The sequence below is a fragment of the Pteropus alecto genome, unplaced genomic scaffold (assembly GCF_000325575.1).
Source record: "Pteropus alecto unplaced genomic scaffold, ASM32557v1 scaffold3, whole genome shotgun sequence".
In the NCBI taxonomy this organism is placed as follows: domain Eukaryota; kingdom Metazoa; phylum Chordata; class Mammalia; order Chiroptera; family Pteropodidae; genus Pteropus; species Pteropus alecto.
Genome location: NW_006442484.1, coordinates 51,193,175 through 51,216,353, shown reverse-complemented (window position 1 = coordinate 51,216,353; position 23,179 = coordinate 51,193,175). Strand labels below are relative to the sequence as shown.

At 35.3% G+C, this 23,179-nt stretch overlaps 2 protein-coding genes across 2 annotated transcripts in view; one reads left to right on the top strand and one right to left on the bottom strand.

Moving 5' to 3' along the window:
- Positions 1–19,261: 19,261 nt before the first annotated feature.
- Positions 19,262–19,672, bottom strand: LOC102894694 (histone H3.3). The gene has a single exon (XM_006921459.1). The coding sequence runs from the start codon at positions 19,667–19,669 to the stop codon at positions 19,262–19,264; it is 408 nt and encodes a 135-aa protein (XP_006921521.1). The 5' UTR covers positions 19,670–19,672.
- Positions 19,673–22,996: 3,324 nt separating this feature from the next.
- Positions 22,997–23,179, top strand: part of NCKAP1 (NCK associated protein 1) — an 89,067-nt gene continuing 88,884 nt past the window's right edge. Inside the window, exon 1 of the mRNA XM_006921264.2 lies at positions 22,997–23,167. Coding sequence (XP_006921326.1) covers positions 23,060–23,167 — 108 coding nt within the window. The 5' untranslated portion in view covers positions 22,997–23,059. The remainder of the gene's footprint in view (positions 23,168–23,179) is intronic.

Here is a 23,179-nt window from a genome sequence, read left to right as displayed (position 1 = left end):
AGCCAAACCTGTAGAAATCTGGGAGAACAACTTTGCAGACAGAAGGAACAGCAAGTGCTGAGATGGAAGTGTACTGGTAGGACGTAGGATATGGGGGGATTCAAGAAACTTCCAAGTGGTTAATGTGGCTTTTGGGGTAAGGGAAGGGACAGTGGTAGAAGACAAGGTCAGAGAGAAATGATAAAGACTTTGAATTTTATTCTGAGTGAGATGGAAAGCTACTGGATTGAAATAGGTATAGGAATCATGGATGCTGTGTCGTCCTGCTCAGACACTCCTTCAATAAATGCCTGTTGTCTGAGAGTGCTATTGGCTGACTACTGGCAACCCCTTCAGGGGCTGCCTCCACTGCAGAAGGCTATCTTGCCTAAGGTTACATCCTTTACAGGACAGACCACATCCATGACTGACTGACGAGCGACCATAAAGACCTGGCCATCTTAGTCCAACTTGAAACGACTCTAAAGAGTCCTTCTAGCTCTATGGGCCAACATGTGCTTGACTAAGCCAGTCTTTGGGCCTATATAACCTCTTGACTTATCTGTTGGCCCAATCCAGATCTTTTCCCCTCCCTTTCATAAATGTCCGTCACAGGACACTCTTTAAAAAGGTTTTTCATACTAAATTCTACCTCAGTCTCCTTCCAGGGAAACCCTGTAACAAGTGACATGATATTATGCTTATGCTGCAAAAAGTCTTTCTGGCTGCTGTGAGGAGAGAGGATAAAATGGAAGCAGGGAGATATGTTAGGAGACTACTATAGTGGTCCAGATGGAAGATGACAGTTGCCCACACTAGAACAGCAGCAGAAGGGGAGGGTAACATGTAGTCAGATTCTAGATATATATGCAGATATATATATATCTATCTGTCTATCAGATGAGAGCCAAGCCAAAAGGATTTGTTAGTAGGCTGATGTGGGATAGATAAGGATAATTTCAAGGTTTTTTAGCCTAAGCAACTGAAGAGTAGATTTACCATTTACCAAGAAAGGGATGATGTAGAGATGGAAAGTTCAGTTTGAGACATATTAAATTTAATATGCTTAATAGTGAACCAAATGGAGATGTCAAGTGGTCAACTGCAAATATGAATCTAGACTTCATAAAAGAGATCTCTGCTGGAGATATAAATTTTGGAGTAATCATCTTAAAGTTACCATTTAAAACAATGAAACTGAGTGAGATGATCTAATAGTGAAGGTTGACAGAGAAGCCTGATGTGTACCTACATTTAGGGATGAGGAAATGAGGAAGAGCCAGCAAAGGAGACTAATAAGGAAAGGTTCAAGAGCTAGGAAAGAGAGGTCTGAGAGTATAAATAAAGTGTTTCAAGGAGGACGATGTGATCAGCTACGTCATATGCTGCTGACATATGTTGAGTAAGATGGAGACTAAGCACTAATACTGGATTTAAAGGCCTCCCCAGCAAGAGCAGGTACTATGTCTCAACACGCTACAAACATTGTCTGATTCAATCCTCATGACAACCCAATGAGGGAGGTAATATCTACCTATTACATTTTTAAATAGAAAGACATTTAACTTGAAATTTAAGGACCAAGCTTTTGGTCACAGAGTTTGCATTGACTTGTTAATTCTAGCAACAAGGATAGTTGAACAGAATTCCTATTACTCAAAAGCCCAGGTTCTTTGCACCACATCACTCTATTTAGGATGAGTAGAATTGTTAGTTGCACATTGAAAGCTGCAGTCCCTACTGATTATACTGTAACACTAACATTTCTGCAGTAGCACTGGATACTAATATACTGATTCTATTCACTGACTCTATCTGACTCCACCCTTCATTTCACAGAAGAGGAACCGAGGTCCAGAGAAATAAACTGATTTGCCTAATGTTATATCACTCAAGGTCCCAGATCCCAGGTCTCTTATTCAATATTTAGTTTTCATTCTAGTTCACTACATGGGTTTCCAAAAAGTCCTTTAAGGGCAAGACTTCTTTTCACATAGCTAGCCTGGATGCAGAGGGAATGAGAGAAGTTGTACTCTCTCAGGCCTAGAGTGATGACAGAAGAGAAAGAAGAGGAAAAAGGTTGTGAGACCCAGGCCAGAGGGACAGGGTAGCATTACACACATGGAGGGGGCTTTGCCTATGCTGCGACGTGAGTTGAGAAAGGGTTTTCCTGAAAGAGGGTGCACATCTTTCCAAAGGCTAAGGGGCCTCGGGTCTGGGGAAAAGGGAAAGCATGAAGTAGATATACCCTGGAAAATGTTCCCTTGCCACCACCACCCCATATAATTTTTCTCTTCTAACAGACTGAGAGTCTATGCCAAGTACTATACTAGGCACTTTCCAAGTATTATCTTTAATCTTCACAAAAATCCAACTTTTAGATAAACTAATTGAAATGCAAAAAGCTGGTAAACAGTGGATCTTGTATTCAACCTCAAGTTAGCTGTATCCCAAGGCCCGCTTTCATCCCACTGCATCATGCATTCTGACATGTTATGTAATACAAACATCATGGGAGAATGTAATCTTCATTAATTCAGATATGACTTACATGGGTAAAAACATTTATAAGTAATCAAAAATATACTTTGCGTTACAATTTTTGGCTTGAGTTAACAGTCTTAATTCTGCGCTTCACTGAGAACATACAAACACAGCCAGAAATGAATACAGAGAAAAATCAAACTTCTTTCATGATTATGGCACTGCTCCTGTGTGAGCTTCTTAAAGACATTAAAAAAAATTAGTTCAATTAAAACAAATTTGAATGCAAATTTTCCTTATGAATACAATACCTTTAATGTGAATTTGTTACTAAAACATTTTGATTACATAACATTTTTTTGCCTATGTATGCATGGTTATAATAATAATACAAAAAAAAAGAAATAAAAAGAGAAGCAGAAACTTTCTACATGCCTTCAAAATACTAATCATTTGCATGTCTGTGGTGATATTTAAGGATCTCACATGGCCCAAATCAAGCAAGATCTTTCAAAGCCTGAAAAAAGAGAGCTTAGGATATAATTCAAAAATGTAGAGCTCAATCTTTTGTGATATACATTTTTATCAAGTAGGCTCCATATACTTGTCTAATTCTTTTGCATCTTTTTAATCTCTCCACAAAAAACAATTTTTGTTTAAATTTTGAAATTAGTGACATCTTTATTGCAGCCACTTTGGTGGCTCGAAACAATATAACTAGGAAATAAATCAACAAGCATTTATGAAGTATCTGCAATGAGATTTGTACTCCATCGAAGACTGTGAAGGTATTTCATTGAATTTAAGATTATAAGACACACCATTATTTTATGTACCACCAAGAAAGAAGAAATAATGCCAATTAAACTATTACAATGTTTAAGACATCATTGATTATAAGATGCATCTTGATTTTAGTAATGTTAATAATATTGAAGCATTTCAGAATTAATAAAATTCAACAACTAAAAATTGACCCTCATTTCCAAGAGTTTATAATTCCATTTGGGAAGGGGGGGCGGGAATCAACCAAGAAAAAATAAATCACAGAATAAGAAAAACGGTATTTCCAGAAATAGACCCATGTTTATATGGGCAAATAAATTTCAACAAAAAAAGCCAAAAACATACAGTGGAGAAAAGAAAGTCTCTTCAATAAATGGTGCAGGGAAAACTGGAAAGCCACATGCTAAAGAATGAAACTAGACTGTTGTCTATCACCACACACCAAAATTAACTCAAAACGAATTAAGGACCTGAATATAAGACCTGAAACAATAAAATGCATAGAAGAAAACATAGGAACGAAACTCTCATGGACTTTGGACCTAAAGAGGATTTTATGAATTTGACCTCAAAGGCAAGGGAAGTAAAAGCAAAAATAAATGAATGGGACTACATCAAACTAAAAACTTCTACTCAGCAAAAGAAATCGTCAACAAGGTAAAGAGACAACCATCCGAATGGGAAAATATATTTGCAAGCAAACCTCCGATAAGGGCCTAACATCCAAAATGTACAAAGAACTCATACAACTCAATAACAACAAAAAAACAAACGATCCAATAAAAAAATGGGCAGAGGACCAGAACAGACACTTCTCCCTAGAGGACATACAAATGGCCAACAAATATATGAAAAGACACTTAATATTGCTAGCTATTAGGGAAATGCAAATCAAAACCACAATCAGATACCATCTCATACCTGTTAGGAACCCTCATACACTGTTGGTGGGACTGCAAATAGGTAGAGCCACTATGGAAAACAGTATGGAGGTTCCTCAAAAAACTAAGAATTGATCTACCATATGACCCAGCAATCCTTTTACTGAGTTTTTACCCCAAAGACTTGAAAACCCATATCCAAAAATATTTTTGCACACCAATGTTCACAGCAGCATTATTCACAGGGGCCAGGACATGGAAGCAACTGAAGTGTCCTATGATAGATGATTGGCTAAAGAAGCAGTGGTACATATGTACAATGAAATATTACCCAGTCATAAGAAGAAATGAAATACTGCCATTTGCGACAACATGGATGGACCTCGAGATAATCATGCTAAGCGAAATAAGCCAGACAGAAAAAGTTGAAAACCACATAATATCACTTATATGTGGGATATAAACCTAAAAGCAACAAATGAACAAGACAAACAGAGACTCATGTACGTGGACAACAGACTAGTGGTTACCAGAGGGTGAGGGGAGGGGGGAGGGAGAAAGTAGATGGGGTAAAGTGGGCCAAATATGTGGTGACATTAAAGCATTAATAATAAATTAATTAATTAGAAAATAAAAAAGGAAAAAAGAAAAACAGTATTAACAAAAACAAAAAAGTAAAAAATAATTCATGTCTGGAGAAACGTCTTAGCCGTAAATAAGATGCATGCAGGGAATAAAATTTACACAATTTAGATTATACCAGCTTCAAGAACCAGGTGGAGATGTATGAGTTTATGAACCATAGGACTGACATGGTAAAAAATATTATACAGGCTGAAGAAAACAATCATAGTACCAATTAGGAAGGTAACATAATAACCCAGGCATACGGGTCATGAAAACTTGGATTATATTGAAGTCTATAAGAACTGATGGCTCAAAAGCACTTTTTAAAAATAAATAAAAGATATTGAAAGAATGAATATAGGGTTTGAATAAAGAGGCTCATCAAAGATACTTCACAGTTTAAAGCTAGAGAAACTTGGTCACTAGTCTTATGAGTTGTATTTTTATAGTATTGAGAAACCCAATTTATTTATTTAGTGCCTGCCATATTGTAAGCATTGAATAAATATTTCATGGATGGATGAATAAATGAGTGAGGCCAGGACATCTGAGTTGAGTTGAGGTCATTCACATAGAAGTGATGATTGAATGAGAAAATATTAATTTTTCAGTGGAGTCAGTTTAGAGAAAGCCTAGTCAAAGACAATTCCTGGAAAGACAAACTTTGGGTGCCTGAAAAGCAAGAATAACATGAACAAAAACCAGATAAAGAGAAGTTATAGAAGCCAGTAGAAAACCTGGTCCATGTATTCAAGGTTAAATAGAGTTTTTTAAAAAATGTTGTCTAATGGTATAAAAGTTACAGAGAGGCCAGGGTACAAAGAACCAAGAAAAAAAAATTTGACATGATAAAATGATATCAACTAGTGATTTTTACATAGAACAACTTCAAAAGAGTGGTGGGGACAGCCATTAATTTAGAGGGGTTGAAGGGATTTGATAGATTGAAAGTGGAAGCCGATGTAGGCCATACTCAGAAAGCACTAGATTGTCAGTGATAGAACATTCCCTTCCACAGTGTCATCTTCCAGGAATGTTGACCTCTCCACTTTCTGCCAGGAATTTACCCACCTCTAAACTTCTTTAATTACATTAATTATAAAAATATATGTACATATGTAATATGTGATATTTTTATTCAAGATAGTAAAAAGTTGAGAGCTATGACCAAATTAATTATTTAAAAGAATCAGAGATAATATGGATATTGTTAATTATTTTTAATAAAATCCTAAGATATTAAAAATACTAGGGAGTGTATCGTGACATTTAAAAGAAGTAATGTTATGTCAGCCAAAAGAACATGGTAGGCAGTAAAATTAATTGATTATGTTGTCTAAAGCATTGGAATAAGCAAACAACAGAGTAATAGTTAAGTTTAGAAAACGTTTGGGTCATGCATCAACGATTTAGTTCATTAAGGAAAATATCTATATTGCTGGATTTTAGATGAATGATTTAGAAAGCTATAATGCTTCCCTTCAAAATGTATCTTAATGTCGACATTCAGCTGGATGACCAGTTGGTTCAATCCATGACATGTCTCCTATTTTTATCTTCAGTCCTCTCTCATTTGAGTCAGGAGTTCCTAGTAATTTATTTCCCTTGGAAATACTAGTAAAGAACTAGATATTTCTCTGGAAATATCCTCATAGATATTCTATAAGAAGGAATAGTAAAAACTAAAATCACTAGTGCTATGCATATAGGAGAAAGCACTCATTCTTTTCAAACAATGGTTATTTAAAACTAGATTTATTAATTTGGGATGAAACTATATAGAGTGAAAGAAATTTTTTTCTGATATCTGAGAGTTCTCTCATTCTATGAGAGTTAAGTGTTTTGCTTCCTGACACTTAGATTTAAAAGACCAAGATTTAAAAACTAGATTTTTAAAGACTTGGACTTAATACAAATACATTGATAAACAAATATTTAACAATAAAGAGAGTAAGGCATATTGGATTGATGAACCAGAGAAAAAAATGTAAATTTCACAAATTTTTCACTGCTGAAATTCTAGAAAGCAATGTGGAAGAGTAGTGAAAATCAGGGAATAAAGGTTATGTTATAAGCTTTTTTGTTAAAATCAATTTTGGATTTTTGTTGATTTTCAATTGAAGAATTTACCCCAGCTCCAAAGATACATGATGCTTCAGTTTGAAAATTGCAACAAATATTGAGAAATTTTACAAGACTATTTTTGTGAAAAGACTGTGAAAAATGATGTGCTGTTCTATAGTTATACTTTTTGTGAACTCTTTAGCAATTATAGAGCATTTGTTAACTAATCAAATATGTTAAAATAGCTATTTTGAGAAAAAATGCAAAAACACATATTTGTTTTATCTGATGTACATTTCATAGGTTTCTATAAAATAAGTCAAGTGCATGGCTTCCTTTATACTTTTTAAGTACATATGTACTAATTAGTCTGAAAAAACTAACAATGCTGCATTAGATTTCTTTTCACATAAGAAAAGAAACAAATGGTGGTATTTAGCTTCAAAGCCAAATGTGGCTAAATCATTGGTATATTAAATTTCTTCAATGTTTAAGGAAGCATTGTTATTATTGTTATAATTCTAGTTATTACTTATGTACTAGTTATGACTTTAGTATCTCATTATGCACCTTATATACAGTGAAACCTTTGATGTTTCTAAGAAATGTGTAAAAACAAAATTATGGAGGAAAATATTTTCTTATTGGCTAGTATATTTATTCAAAAATTATTTATCGTGTTTTTAATTTAATTTAAAATGATGGGAGAAGGACAGTTATAAATTGAACAAAATTACCATATGTCGGTATGTATTGATGCTGAGTGATGGGTACATGAAAGGAGTTAATTTTACTATCCTCCTTTCTGTTTGAAAGTTTGAAAATGTCCACTATTGAAAAGTGAACAACAAAGTGAAATAAATAAAAACAAATTAACTTTTATCAGAAGATATATCTTCGTGATCTCCTGAAAGTGGCCAGTCTCTTGGGAATTTAAGTATCTTAAAAATTGTATTTATTAAAGGAAAGGAAAAGCAAAAAAAGGAAAGGAAACAAACAAAAAAAGAAATGACCTAGACAGCTAGCTAGAAAGAAAGAGGGAGAGTAAGGCCAGCTAAATACCTACGCCCAATATTATTGAATACTTTGGGGAAAATAACTCAAGAACTTTTTTGTAATATACTCTGGGTTTGGTTTTTGTTTTTCTTATTTTTAAATTTTTACTTTAGAGAACAACGATGTCTAAAAGGGATGTTCTTATTTATTTTATATGTTCAGTATTAATCTCTAAGATTGATTCAGACAACTTTACAATGTTTTTAAAAGTTTTTTTTATATAATTGTACAGTATTACATTTAAAATGTCTAGAGTTTGCAGGTCCCTCCATCATCAGAGATCAGCACTGCATGGGATTCTATTATTATTATTTTACAAAAAGAGAGGTATAATATAACTTTAATGTGCATGTGTACATGGATTCCTGTGCATTTATGTGTGCACATAGCTAATTATGTCTTGCTAGCATAGATGACTCTAACTTCTAGCTTGAAAGTTGTAGAGTCACTCAACATGTGCTCATCTCTATGGTAACCAGTTCTAAGACAAATGCACTTTTAAACAATGGTCCTGAAATAGTCAGTTACCTTTTTTGTAGCTTTCCATTATGGCAGAAAAAAATAATTTTGAAAAACCTTGATCCAGTCCTTAACCAACAAAATTGGAGACAACAAATATACGTCCCAATCTGCAGAGAAACTACAGATAAATGCAATGAAAATTTGTATAACAAATTCAAGATTTCATTCTGTCTGATTTTCATTTTATGGATTATCTATATTTATTGCTTTTCCTGCAACTTTTTGGCTTCCTATATTTTAGCCATTTATCCCTTCTAAGGTTTCTTGGCTATAAAATGAGGAGGAAGAAATCATCTTCCAGGTCTCTTTTAGCTCCAAAATTTTACGATTTTGTATTGTCTCTACTCAATTTAAACCATTATGAGAACGTGAGCTTGGGAAATAAAAACAATTGAAACCTAAGGCAGGCAATCTTTTCCCCTTACTAGGTTAGATAAAGGAGTTTTAAAATTATTTACCATAATAAATGGATTGCCATTTCTATAAATTTCAAATATTTTAGCTTTCTTTTTTATTATTAAAATTGGCTACATTTTCTTAGCCTTTAAAATATCTTAATTTTCTACAGGGAAGACAAATTGAATGGGCTTCTTACATTGGGAGAGATCCTCTCCATAGTTTTAATGATGTTCGTTTTGCACATGCTTCTTCACATCTCCTCTGTTGGGATTTCAATGTCAGAGTCCGCCAAGGGATTGGCAAAGTGTGACCCTCTGATGGGCTGGGCCAGAACACATATCGACGGAGAGAATGCTAAAAAGCAGGGCTGATTCTACCCAACTTTTTGCAGTTCCTGGGAGATGGAAGGTTGATTCCTTGGGTTTTGGCATCTTTACTACTCCCCTTCCATAGGAATCTCTGGGGCCATTAAATTTTCCATGCTCCGAGATTTATAAGGATAGAGGGGAGGCAGTTTTCCGAAATTTATTCAGAACAGACTTAGTCAGAATTGTGGCACCATTCTTTTCCTTTGAAAATAATCCTTACTTTAGGCCCAACTTTTTAAAAATTCCTTTTAAATAGTTTCCTGCGTTTGGAATGCCACATCTTCTCTTGCAGCACACCTGAATGCTGACAAGTCCTCTTCTTCTGCTCTCTTCAGTGAAGGGAACTTCTTTCTTTTATCTACAGCATGGGTGTCCTAACAGCATACCCTGGCCAGACAGACCACTAAGACTGTCACTGTTATTCCTGTCCCAGTCCTAGACTCACTCTCAAATATATTAACTTCTCTTATGTCTCCCCTCATTACAAGGCTGCCTCCTAATCTAATCCATGCTAACAAAGGAAAAAAGGGAACTGGAGAATTTACATCAATCTTTTGGATATAAGTACATTTTGAAAGCAGTCCTTTGCAGTCAGTGCCATACTATTTTTTGGCTAAATTAAAGAATGTTGGGAGCTTCGAAAAGGTAGATCAGCACTATACAACACCTGTGAAATGGATAGTTTTGACACTGACCTCCTTACTCCATGAAAAAGGATGATTTAGGCATTGGGCTTTGTGGGTGCCACAGAGAATACTAAGAACTCTAGATGTAACATTCATTTTGCTTCAAAAGTCCAGTTCTATCAGTCATTGTCCATGGGCCAAGTAGGGCTTGAAACTGCTGTGCCTTTCTTGTCCTAACCCCTTGTCAGGACACCAAGGTTCCAGGTACCCCTCTTTGAAGACCTATTTGTCTGAAGTACTTAATCTTGGGTTATGATTCTAGTACCTTTAAAGGAGCCCGAAAGTTTTGTACTTCACCCACTTTCTCCCCTCTGCTACAGAAACTGAGCTGAGGATAAGTAATACTATAATATTTTAAGTATCAAGAGCGTATAGTGTTACTCCTATCACATCAAGTTGGTGATCTACTTGGTTTTATTATAGGAACCAAGCTACCAATAGAGACTGTCCTTTTAGTTCTCAAACGCTAATAAAGGACCAAGAACTTCTATCTAATGCCCCAGCAAGCAACAGATATACAACAGGTTTTAGTAAGACCTGGATATCTGTATCTTCCTTCACGGAATTTCTTAGAAATTTCTTGGTGTGGGTATATTGTAACTCCTGTAACTATTTCTTACTGTGAGAATTTAGGCCGTATCTAATCTATGTATCCTTATGCACATTGTTTTTCTTTTTTTCTTTCTTTCTTTTCTTTTTCTTTTTCTTTCTTTTGCTTAGGGTTTTTTTTCCTAGGGAATGTTTCCAGGATTTGAATAGTCAAAGATATGAGTGTATATTTATATTTAGAAGAAATGGTTATTTTGAATGTTCTTTATACATATGTCCAAATTGATCTCCAAAAGGGTTATAGCATTGTTTGAAAGTGCTCTTTTTATGACAGAAGCAGTTTATTTTTATACTTTATTTTTCTGTTTTCCAAAGTATAGATTCTTGCAGCTCTAAATTTTGGAGACTTCTTTTTTTTCTCCACAATGTAAATTCATGAAACAAATACAGTGTGTATTTTTTTTGTGTGTTGTGTGTGTTATAGAGAGGAAAGGGCATTTGATATCACGCCATATTAAATTGTAAGGATGAATATTTCTCTTTTATTATAGCTCTTTTCTTACAACAAATCTTAGGCTTAACTTAAGATTTACTAAACAAAAATTAAACGAAGAGTATATTAATCAAGTCTGTGAATTAATATGTTAAATTTCCCAAAGCTACAGCCAATTTTTACTGCCAGCAAAATTACTCTTTTTTAATTCTTTGGAAATTATAAAAGGAGAAACTATTCTTGGATTGAGTCAATCAAAATGATTTTGTAACTTTCCTTACCAATTAGTGTAAATATCTAGCAAATTTTTAATATTAACTGAAAAAGAGTTTAGTTAATAAAATACTTCTTTATGATACTGAATATTATATGATTTTAAAAAAGTTTTTGCTTATACCTGCATACCAGCCAGAGAAAATTCTACATAATCAAATTTTTATATTTAGAGCTGCCCAGGATCAAAATATATGTAACAAACACTGAGTATTATTGTAGACAGGACAGGTTGCACAAGGCCTGGTGACTTCATGCCTGCCATTCCTCAAAGAATTATGAATCACCTAGAAAAAAATAATGCGATTGTTCAGTAGGTGGTTTATCTTTCTCTCTTTCAATCCAGTGACTTAGCACAATCAACACACTGGATTCATTCTTCATTTGCTTCTCGAAGAAACCAAGATTTAGGAAGCACTACTCATAGTCATGATATCACATGCTATTAAGCTTCAGTTTGATAGAAAGATATGTATTTAATGATCTTAAGTCATACCTTTTGGTTTGACTATTGCTAGGCATGTCATTTTAATATTTATTTAACAGTCTCTTCTTTTAAATATCTTGCAAAAAATTACCATTAAGAAATGTGAAAATAAAATTAACTCCATGTTAAGAATACTGTTTATAACTCCAGATCATTTCTGAGGGAACAGTAGACTTTTTAGAAATAATTCAAAGTGATCTCTTTCAAGAATTTCTAGTTATTTATTATTTACCTTATTTATATTGATTATTTATTATTTATAGCATAAGTAAATTAATTCTAAATTCTGATTTAGATTATAGACAAATTAAAATCCTTTATATTCCAGTTTGGAAAAATATTAAGTGTCAAAGCTTGGGTAATGGGTACATAGGAAGTTATTATACTCTTCTCTTTTTTTATGTTTGAAACAGTTTGTAATAAAAAGTTATCATTAAAAATAACCTTCCAATTAAGGTAGAAATACCTGTTGAATTTAAAAAAAAAAAAAAAAACAACAAAAAACAAACAAAAAAAGAAACTTTTTACATGAATTAATCTGTCTTCCATGGAGGGGAGAAAAAAAATCCCTTAATCCTAGTATTTTATTATCTTTTTAGATGACCTCATGCCACAAAGAATTTGAGGCAGCTTACCTCATTTTGATAATTATTTGGAAGTTTCTTTATGTAAATGATACTTAATGTTAAATGTATTTACTTTATACTTTCTTTTTCCCTACTTGGGAAAAGCAATAGCCGTATGAAACATAGAGTCAATTGTATTCTAATAGATTAGGAATTTGCTACCTGGCAAAGAAGTCAAGAGAGAGGTTATTTTACTAACACGAGTATATTGTCAACTTTTGAAGACATGCTAATGTCTAGGTACTTGAAAAGTTAACCAACACTGGATTTTCTATGATTCATTGCTTCTTCCATTTTTGTGATCCTTTCATATATGCAATGTCCCTTTCTTTTTCATGTTGTTTTACTTCTTAGGAATAGAGTATGAATAGGGTGTACCAGCACCAGATTTCCAAATGTGCTACTTTTTACATTGCAGCTTTGAAAGCTGGCTGGCTCTGTTTCAGCAGCAGGTTTCTGAGACTAAATTTACAATTTTTCTGCAATCATTCTAAGGCAGACTAACTATGGCTTATGTAATTTGTAGAAGTCACAGGATCTCTTTAAAGCATTGTGCATTTCATTAAAGAGGCAGCCAATCCTGTATTACTTATAGCAATGAGAGAAAGGGATATGGAGGCAAATGATAAATTGCACAGAATTCAAAGGCGTAGTGCTAAACAGTAGTTGCCTTTATTTTTTTCTTTGCTCTTAACTGTTTAGTCAAGGTATTCAATTGAAAGTAAAATGAAACAACTTGAGTTTCCTGCTTTCTGTTCTCCTTCCCACCTTCTGCTGGAAGTGCCAAAGGTCTGGCAGCCAGAGGAGTCAGATAAAGAGAGACTTTGAGTAATCCATCTATAGTGGGATATTTAGTCCTGATAAAATGTTGATTACAAAGGCTACCTTATCACTTCTGTGGACAGGTTACCATAGAGTTGGTTGCAATGTATTGAACTGATCAGGAGAGATATTCTTTTTACACTACTGGAAGAGGGGTTAAAAAGTTTGTATTTTAACATTTATGTCACGTTAAACCAGGACACTTAGCACAGGATTATCCGGGTATGCAATTGCTCTTACTATGCCTTTTTGGGTGGACTCATTGCAATCCAGAATAGTTCTGAATCTTGTATCTGTGGAGTTTATAGAGGCTTTAGTGAGACCATGAACTCTTTAAGATTGTACTAAAATTTTGTGTATTTTTATGGCCAGGATACATAGCTTCATTATGTTTATATAGGGGTCCATGATCCAAAGCTAGATAGGAACCTTAGTTGGAACTAAGAATTAATTTGGCCTATAAAGATCAACAGATAAAGAAAAAATAATCACGGCTTTGTTTTTGTTTCTGCTTTGATTCTTTGGGGGAAATTAGTTAAGGTGAGTTGTTCACTTCATTCCTTTCTTTTGATTCAATTTATGGGCTTCAAAGCTATCTCATCCTCTCTTAAAACAAGAGAGTGAGCTAGACTAACTTTATTATTTCCAGAATTGATTGCACAGCCAAGGTTCTCTTCTGATATTTGGAAGTTCTATAGTTTGTAATCTAGCGGTTGCATTTTTAACTAATATATTAGATAACAGAACTACTAACATTTTTTTGCTAATCTATTAGATAACATGACTTCAAGTCAAATTATTCTATAATTAAAACTTGACACAAGAAAGCATTTATACATACATATGTATATCCTAAAGTTTGCTTTAATATTCTCTTAATATTTTAAATGTAGACTCTACTATATATGAAATAAGTAAATAATTCAAAACTAGTTAGGAAATGTGGTTTTCTCTCTTCACAAATTGAAAATTAATTGTTCATCTTATCATTTTAAATGTAGTACAAATAAAGACCATCAGGAATGAGAGAAATGCAGAAAACAATTGTGGAAAATTTGAATAAATTCTGATTTTAAAGTTTTGTTGTGAAAGGAGTAATCAGTTGAAATAATTGGAAATAGTAGAAGGAACGGTAAAATTTCAATATGCAAACAATTTAGGTGGAGCCATAGTATAGTCATAGTTTTAAAAAAGAAAAAAAGGATTTGACAATAGCTCCTTAGTTTGTGTGATGTGGTTAAGTAAAACAGGATTTGAATTTAAGTGGGAATACAAGGTTGAATTTAAGCATCAGTGAACACTTGAATTATTATAAATATTTGAACTTCAGTGATGTTTTAATGGGGGAAATTTATAATGAGTTTATGACATTTTAACATAAAGTATAATAATATTTCTAGTAATAAGAAGAAAAAAATTTAACATTGGAAGCTTAATAGTTAAGGTGTATATTATGAAACAGTGAAAATGTCATTTTCAGAAGTTATTGCTTTAAATAGGAGTTTGCGAAGCAAAGCAATGTCAATACAATCAGGTAAATTTTTAATTTTTTTTGGTTGAATGCTAAAATGCAATGAGTTAGCTATATCATTACCTAATCACTTCACCCAATGCTTTTGCCACGCTCTCCCTACGTTACATTCACCTAAAAAAGGAAAAATCCACAACTCTCCATATTTTGTGCCATGTACCAATGTAGAAAATCACGCAACAAAATCACAGACTGAGGCAATACTAATAATAACAATAATAGCTATAATAGTAGTAATGACAAGCAACAGTTATACTCATTGACTTGTACAAGGTACAGTGCTAAAATTTACCTCAAGCATTCCTCACAACAATCTAGTGATGTAAATACAATTATTCCCATTTAAAGTGAAAAACTGAGTTTTTAGTCAGCTGTTACACTGCTATAAATGGCAAAGTCAGGATTTGAATTCTGGCATTCTGACATCAGAGCTTAGGTTTTTTTCTTCTAACCATTTGAAGTACATGACACCAGACTCAAATGAACATTTAACATCTTTTATTTATTTTTTTTTTTTTGGAACACTTAACATTTTCTGACGCATGACTTTTTGGCTGATGAACTATTTCCATTTCATTGAGATTATAGAAAATATGAGAAAACTTTCTCATCTTCCCCAGATCAATTTTATTGATCTACATCAGTGTACACACCAAGTGGTTAATCGTCTGGCTCTGCCCCTTACCAGTTGTAATGTTAGGCACAACTGCCTCATCTGTTTAATAGGGATGTAAAGTGTACCTACTTCAAAAATTTGTTATGAAGATGAAACATGTTAATGCATGTAAAGCACTTGAAACAGGACATGATGCATTACAAGTAGTCAATAAATGTTAGCTAATATTATTTTGTCTTTCCTTGCAACACCCAATCAAAAATCAATCTGGCTATGTATCGTCTGCTTCCCTTCCTTCACTATTCTGTCAAAGCTTCTGTTCTTTTGATTATCTTTTCTCTCTATTTTGAGTTATAAATCTCTCCCTCTCTACAGGATAAGCTGACAGCTATACTGAAAATAAACAAACAAAAAATCCTTGCTTGACCCCTCTAGCTACTGTCCCAATCTCTAGTCCTCTTTACAATCCTATCCAATCGAATTTGCTGGCTCCATTTATTTTATTTGATTCCTAAAAGTTGGAGTACCTTGGGCCTTTGGACTAGGCCCTATTTCCCTTTTTTAAATACTCCCTCAAAAAATGATCCCTCCCCCGCAAAAGATCTCACCCATTTCCACAGCTTCAAATAACATCCATATTCTGACGATCTCAAATTTGTATCTTCAGTCTAGGTCTCTCCTTGAAGGTCCAGTTGAGTATACAGTACTCAATATCCTTCCCAATTTTTGAAAGACTGTTCACTTTTGGGGTATACTAAATGTAAAAATGTAAATGGACCTTGTGTGTTTTGCTGGAACTCGAGTATCATTATAGGCTTATTCTGTATTCTAACTCAAGTTTTGTTCTATCACTGATGTTGTCAATTTTCCATGTGGGTTCTGATATTTTTAAAAAATCTTAAGAGTAAACCAAAAAGAGCAAATAATATTTGTATACACTGATACGTATTTCATCATCTGCACACTAATTTCTAAAACAAAAAATCACAAGTCCTTTGTACTATGCAAAAAAACAAGAAGAATTAAAACCAATCATAAATGGAAATTACATTAGCATTTCTCTGCAGAGAAAACTAAAGTTCTCTGAGTTACTTTAAAAGGAAGGATAAATAATATATCTTTAGTTTTACAGAGCAGAAGCAAATAAATACATGCAAAGTACATTGTCAAAGATCCGGCAGGCTAAAAGATGAATCTAATTGGATGTGAATGGTCAAGATCAAGACTGTAGTTAATTTTTTATTGTTTTCTTTTTGAACTTTTCGGATCAATTCTATTTCTGGCATCTCTTCTGCTGACTACTAGGGAGCTAATGTTTTGTTTAGACCTGTCTTCCTTACTCCTTTGCAATACCAAGTTGCAATCTCTGGCTAAGTCTTCACTCCTTACTTCATTTACTATAGATACTGGGATACTGTTGCTTCATCTTTTCACTATTCCCTTTCTTAATTACTTTTTAGTGAAGTCAATTTTCATATCTGCTGGTCTTTGGATGTAGGAGAACAGAATCTGAAGTATTGATTTAGCTTGTATGTTGCCTATCTTTTCTATGAATACTGTTAAACCATGATGAAATCTTCTGTTGTCTTTTCTGACAGTTTTTCACCCAGGTTGGTTCCTCTGTTTACATTATGGTCTAACTACATGCAGTCTTTAAACCAATTTAAAAAATGACAGTTCCTTGCAAAACTCCATTAATTTCTTATTTACATATGCCTGACTCTTCCTACACCCTTTCTGCACTCAATTTTGTCAAAATGTAGCAGTTTATAAAAGGAAAGGATGGAGGACAGACAAAAACAGTACAAGTGTACTATACTATTCCCAGGCCGTTTCTCAGAGAAATTTGGTCAAACATTTCTAGTTATACATAACTAGTAGTACCTGATTTGAAGTCCAATGGGATAAAAAGTGTTGGATTTATCTTTAAGAATAAGTGCAATGCTCCTTCTGACAGGAGACATCCCAATCAAAGGGCTTTATCTTAAGAATCCGAGAACACGTCTTCATCAGTTTTTCTCTTTTCTTGTCTTAAGTAGAGAAGCAACAGAAGACTGGGTCAGCTAAGTGATTTTAAAAAGCAAACTGAAAAATTCTTCATAATTAGCCAAAAGCATTACAGAAATAATTCTCATCTAAGTTTCTGGAGAAAGCAAAGTTAAAGAAAGTTATCTAAAAGAGCTGGTATATGACAGTGGATAATACGGCAGAGTCAAGCTGTTAATCGAAGAAAGTTTCATGAAGGGACTATACATGAAAGTTTAGGCAGAGTTAAGGGACTGGAGAAGAAACCATAGAAACATGTTCAATGAATACATGACAAATTTATGCCTTCCAACTTGCCTTCAGTGACATCACAGTAATTAAGAGTATGTATGAACGTTGTAGTTAGACTGATAAAGGATCCAATATAAGCTTTGCTATTTTCTATGGGTGTGACATTTGGCAATTTTAACCTATCTGCATTTCAATTTCTTCATTTGTAAAATGAGTATCATAACATCTCAAAGGATTGTTGAGACTCATAGATGAGAAAAATTGGATTTTAATTCTTAGTAGAGATATTACATGTTGGCCACAAAAACTATGATTATTTAGAATCAGGCTTTGCTGTATAAAAAATAAATAAATAAAAGAAGCTTAAGTAAAAGTTTCTCTTTTGTACAAAATCCAGATCTAGACAGGCCAGCTTTGGTATGGCAGTTCTGCGTTAAGAAGCCCACACACCTTCCATTTATATGTTCTGCCATCCTTAGTGATTAGCCATGTCTCCGCAGTCCCAGATAGTGGTCATTGCATCCTTGTTTCATGTGGCAGAGTGGACTAAGTTGGTAGGAATTGGCAAAAGGAGAGCAGCAGCAGTCTTTAAGGAAAGTTCTTGAAAGCTTAAATCCTATGGTCACACTAGGCTGCAAGGGAGGCTGGGAAATGCAGTCTTTATTCTCTTTATAGGGGAGAAAGAGTCAATGGATATCAAAGGATGATACTATAATCCTTGTCACAGTCAAGAAGTGTTTCAAATTATCTTTATTATTCTTAAATCCCCATACTGTAATCCTTGTCATAGTCAAGAACTGTTTCAAATTATCTTTATTATCCTTAAGTCCCCAAAGTCACCTTTAGTCTGGCTTTATTTCCCACTGTTCCTTTCATGTATGTAACAAACATTCCTATAGCTTTACTACTATTTCACAATTACTAAAGTTTACCTTCTACCTAGAATGTCATTTTCTACAAGTTTGTGAGTCCAAGACTTACTTCTCAAAGTCCAAATGTAAATTGTTCCAAATGGCTCTTAGAAAGTTCAGGCTGAAACTCCTCTCTCTGTCTTCTCTTATAGCCCTGTATCTCAGGCTGACTTATATTAGACTTCCTTATGCATGTTTCTATTCTCACTGGGATGTGAGTTCAACGAGATCAAAGTCTATATCTTAACAGCTTCATAGCTCCCTCTAGAAAAAAAATACTTGGCACGCTTTAAGTATTTGATTTTTTAAAATAGTTTAATGTATTTTAATAGCAAACTTACAGAAACAGGACAGAAAACAGACAACATTAAAAACATGTACTTGCATGTAGGTAAAATCAGTCAGAACAGTATAGAGACTAGATGGAATCTACTATATGATAAAAATGCTACAAACACCATTTACTTGCCATCAATAAGAAATTACTAATTTAAAAAAATCCAAATGCTGGCATTGTCCAGAAAAACTTAATAAGCTTATTTATTATAATTGTTATCACATTGAACTGCTGAAACTTGATTCACTGAAACATTTTGACTTGCATTAATGCTTTATGTCTCCTCATTTATATTAAACATTAACACACAAATAAAAATGGAAAAACTGCCAATACCTGATTTCTGTCCCCTATTTTTCCACTTGCAATCATAAACTTAGGTACTTTTTGAACCCCTGGAAAAAATATATCTAATGTTCAGAACTACCAATAACAAAAAGAAATTTTTTATTTGAAAGGATGAAATGTTTCCAATCATAGTGGATTCTTAAGCATGTTTTCCATGTATGCGGTATGCTAAGTAAATGCCTTTTGGCATAATAGTTACACGCTTGGCATGGATATCACACAGGTTGGTGTCTTCAAAAAGGCCAACCAGATAGGCTTCACTTGACTCCTGCAAAGCACCAATAGCTGCATTCTGGAAGCACAGATCTGTTTTGATGTCTTGAGCAATTTCTCGCACCACGTGCTGGAAGGAAAGTTTGCGAATCAGTTCAGTGGATTTCTGATAACGTCTAACTTCACATAGTGCTATGGTACTAGGCCTGTAACAATAAGGTTTCTTTACTTCTCCAGTCGAGGGCGCACTCTTGCTAGGGGCTTTTGTAGCCAGTTGCTTCCTCAGTGCTTTACCACGGGTGGAATTGCTGGCAGTTGGCTTTGTATCAGCCATGGTATAGAGACCTCCTTACTTAGTCACCTTCTCCAGCAGGAGCTTGGTGAGGCAGCGCAGCCATGAACATGTTATTTGTTTAATGTATTATATAGAATTGAAAAAATTCTTTAAATCCCTCCACGATTGTTTTTATAATGATCGAATGTTTTATAATACATATATAAAAAGCTGTATGCTGTAGGTTTGTTTCTGAAATCTTATGAGTAGAATTTTATAACTGAATTGTTGTAAACTGTACTTGGGGGGCACGAAATTTAATTCTGTTAGAAATTCCTCTATAAAGCCAAACAAACTCACTCCTCTTCCAATTTAAGTATTTACCCGTTTGGTTTTTCAAATGCTTACTTTCCTTACAGTGGGTACCACTGTAATTGTCTCAATAAAAAAAATTATTCAAACATAGATATATAAATTTTACTGTATTTAAATTACAACTCAATAAATCTGACTTTTTAAAAGTTGTATATCTGTTCACATTTATCTAGGTATATTGGTCTATACTAGTTGACTTTATAAGTTAATTTTCTAATATTACTATAAACATGAAGCTATTATCTATTTTCTACATCTCTGTGAAGGCTTATAATATATATTCTGGAGGTAAATTTCTTAATGGAAGTGAAGCTATTTGAAAATCTTTAGTACCAAAAAAACTGTGAAGGCTGTGCTCTATATGATAGGGAAATAAGACCTTCAATCATGCTTTTTAAAAATTTAATGTCCTAATCATTTAAAAATTTTTTTTTTATTTAAAAACTGGCCAGAAAAAAAATCCACAACAGGAACAATTTTCATACACACTTTATAGGATGATTCACATGGTATAACATATATTCAAAGACTAAAAAACTGAAAGGAAATATAAAATGACATATTAACTTATAATTGCCATAAAATCATAAATACATGGCAAAATATGATTACTCACATATTATAAGGCACTCACAGTATACTGTATACTACACATATAGGTAAACTTCGAAAGGATTGTTATCTTAAGAACAAAACGCTTTTTGATGCAAAATGTAGAGAAATGCAAAAATCGTGACTACATCTAGACCTTACCTCTTTTACTCATATAGACATATTCCATTCGGTCTAGGGCCAATGTCTAAAAATTCATTATAAAAAAATTAAATAATGAGATCAGTATCCATAGAGTTCTCCCTCTATTGGGTACTCTCTGAGTGAAAAGAAGCTAGAAGTGTTCAAGTTTATATGGAAACATGATGGTGGCTTTTCTTGAGGAGGAATAGTTGTGTTAAAATTATAACATGGTGCTATTTCCTTGTTCTTGCTATGCTTGCAGTCTCCTAAAAGAGCGCATCTTTCTCCTAACATTCAAGTTTTCGGTTTTCTCCTCTGGCTGCCCCAAACCCCTTATGCAGCCTGTCTTTCCCCATGTCTCCTCTCACTACCTCAAGCTCCAGCTGCTTGCTTCCTCTGAATTAAAATTTTACTATCAGGTTGGAAAGTAGCTAGATAAATTAAATCCCCCAATGTGTTATTGACTAATAGCTTAAAAGGTGATCTGAGATGTTTATATTAAAAAGAAAGAAAGAAAGAAAGAAAAAGGAAGGAAGGAAGGAAGGAAGGAAGAAAAGAAGGAAGGAACGAACAAATGGGCTTTGGTTGGAAAAAAAAGAAAGAAACAAATGAAAGAAGAAAGAAAGAAAGAAAGAAAGAAAGAAAGAAAGAAATAAAGAAAGAAAGAAAGAAAGAAAGAAAAAGAAAGAAAGAAAAGAAAGAATGAACGAACGGACTCTAGGGACAAAGTCTTCATTGAAGGTAATAAAGTTCTATGTATAGAATTTCAAGCACAAGCACTAGGTCAGGTATGATTGACTTCCTGGTGAATTCAGTCCACTTCATTTCTCTTGGGTATTAAAATGATTTCCGTAGGAATAGTACATATACTAGCTTAAAAAAAAACGATTTAAAAGCTATGCATCACAATTTCCTTTTCATAAAGTATTTGGATCAATCTGGTGATACCTTATTTACTCTTAGAATGTCTTATTGTACGTGGCAGAACATTTTGTCATTCACTTAAAATTAATAAATATAATGGAGAGGGTTAACACATAGAAGGAAATTAAACCCCAACATATCAAAAAGGCTTGAATCTTCTTGGCTGGAATTCCTAAGCCCAGTCAATTACACGATTACATAAGTCCTTGATTTGTTCATTTTTGGAACCATTTCCAATATATTTAACCAGAGGGAATAGCCTTGGAGTGTGGCTGGGAAGAAATTGATGCGGAGAAAAAACCATGAGATGGTAAAGTGGTAGGATGTTTCCAAGAAGGGGCAGGATTTAGGGTGGAGGCCACAAAAAATAAAATGGGATTGTTTCTTAATTAATTGAACAAATATTTATTTTTTGCGTCCCATATGCTAGGGCCTCTTTATTTGAGTCTTCTCCGGATGGGTGCTCCTGGTCGACAAATTCCGGATTCTGATTATCTCAGGAACTTGAGTTGCCCTCACTTCCGACCTCCTCTATCAGAAACCGCCTTGAGGCGGGGGAGTAAGGATGGGTTGTGGAGGATGGGAGAGGCGATGCCGGCTACGTAGAGCACAACATCTGCTGTGTTCAGCCGGTAGCGTCTGTCAAGCAGTGGGAGGAAAAATAGCTTGGAGCCACCAGCCCACTCTAAGGCGAAACTCTCTTGAAGCCCGCACCCTCCCCCACCCCGCCCCCGGGCATCTGCTGAATTTTTTTAGGGAGGTGGCGCTGAAAAGCAACTTTTGGGGACTTGAAGGAGAGGGGCGTAGGGCGAAGTGCGGTTGAGCGTAGAAACGTGACCCCACTCGATCCGGGCTTAGGACTCCCAAGCCGGGAACAGGCGCAGTGGGCGGGCCGGGCCAGGTCGGGGCCGGTGCTGGGTTCTGAGTGGCGGCCGCAGCAGCGAGGCAGGGAGGGCGAGGGCCCCTCAGGCGCAGTTCTCCGTCCAGCCTCGCGGGGGCGCCGGCGCGGCGGATCAGGTGACCGAGCGCCGGTCCCGGGCTGCGGGAGGCGGCCTCGTTTTCAGCCGCCGGAGACGCCGCCGCCGCCGCCGCCACCGCCACACCTAGTGGAGGAGCCCGGGAAGGCGGCTCGGTGGGAGCTGGGGCGCAGAGCGCCGGGGGTGGAGACGGAAGGGCGGCGGGCGGAAAGCAGGAGGCTGCCGGGGCGCGGGCTGCTGCGGGGCAAGGGACTTCACCACGAGCAGTCAGGGGGCGGAGCCTGACCTGCCTCCCTTGTCGTAGAAAGAGCTTCAGCCGAGCGTCCGATTCCCTTCTCCTCATTCTACCTTTCACAGAACAGCAGGAGAATGCGGCCGTGGGCCGGTGACTGGGCGCGAGGAGGCCGGCGGCGGTCCCACCACCACCACCACCACCACTATGTCGCGCTCCGTGCTGCAGCCCAGTCAGCAGAAGCTGGCGGAGAAGCTCACCATCCTCAACGACCGGGGCGTCGGCATGCTCACCCGTCTCTACAACATCAAGAAGGTGCGCACGGGC

What these genes read in the sequence shown, in the direction of transcription:
- LOC102894694 (XM_006921459.1), bottom strand. Translation starts at nt 19,669, where the DNA reads ATGGCTGATACAAAGCCAACTGCCAGCAATTCCACCCGTGGTAAAGCA.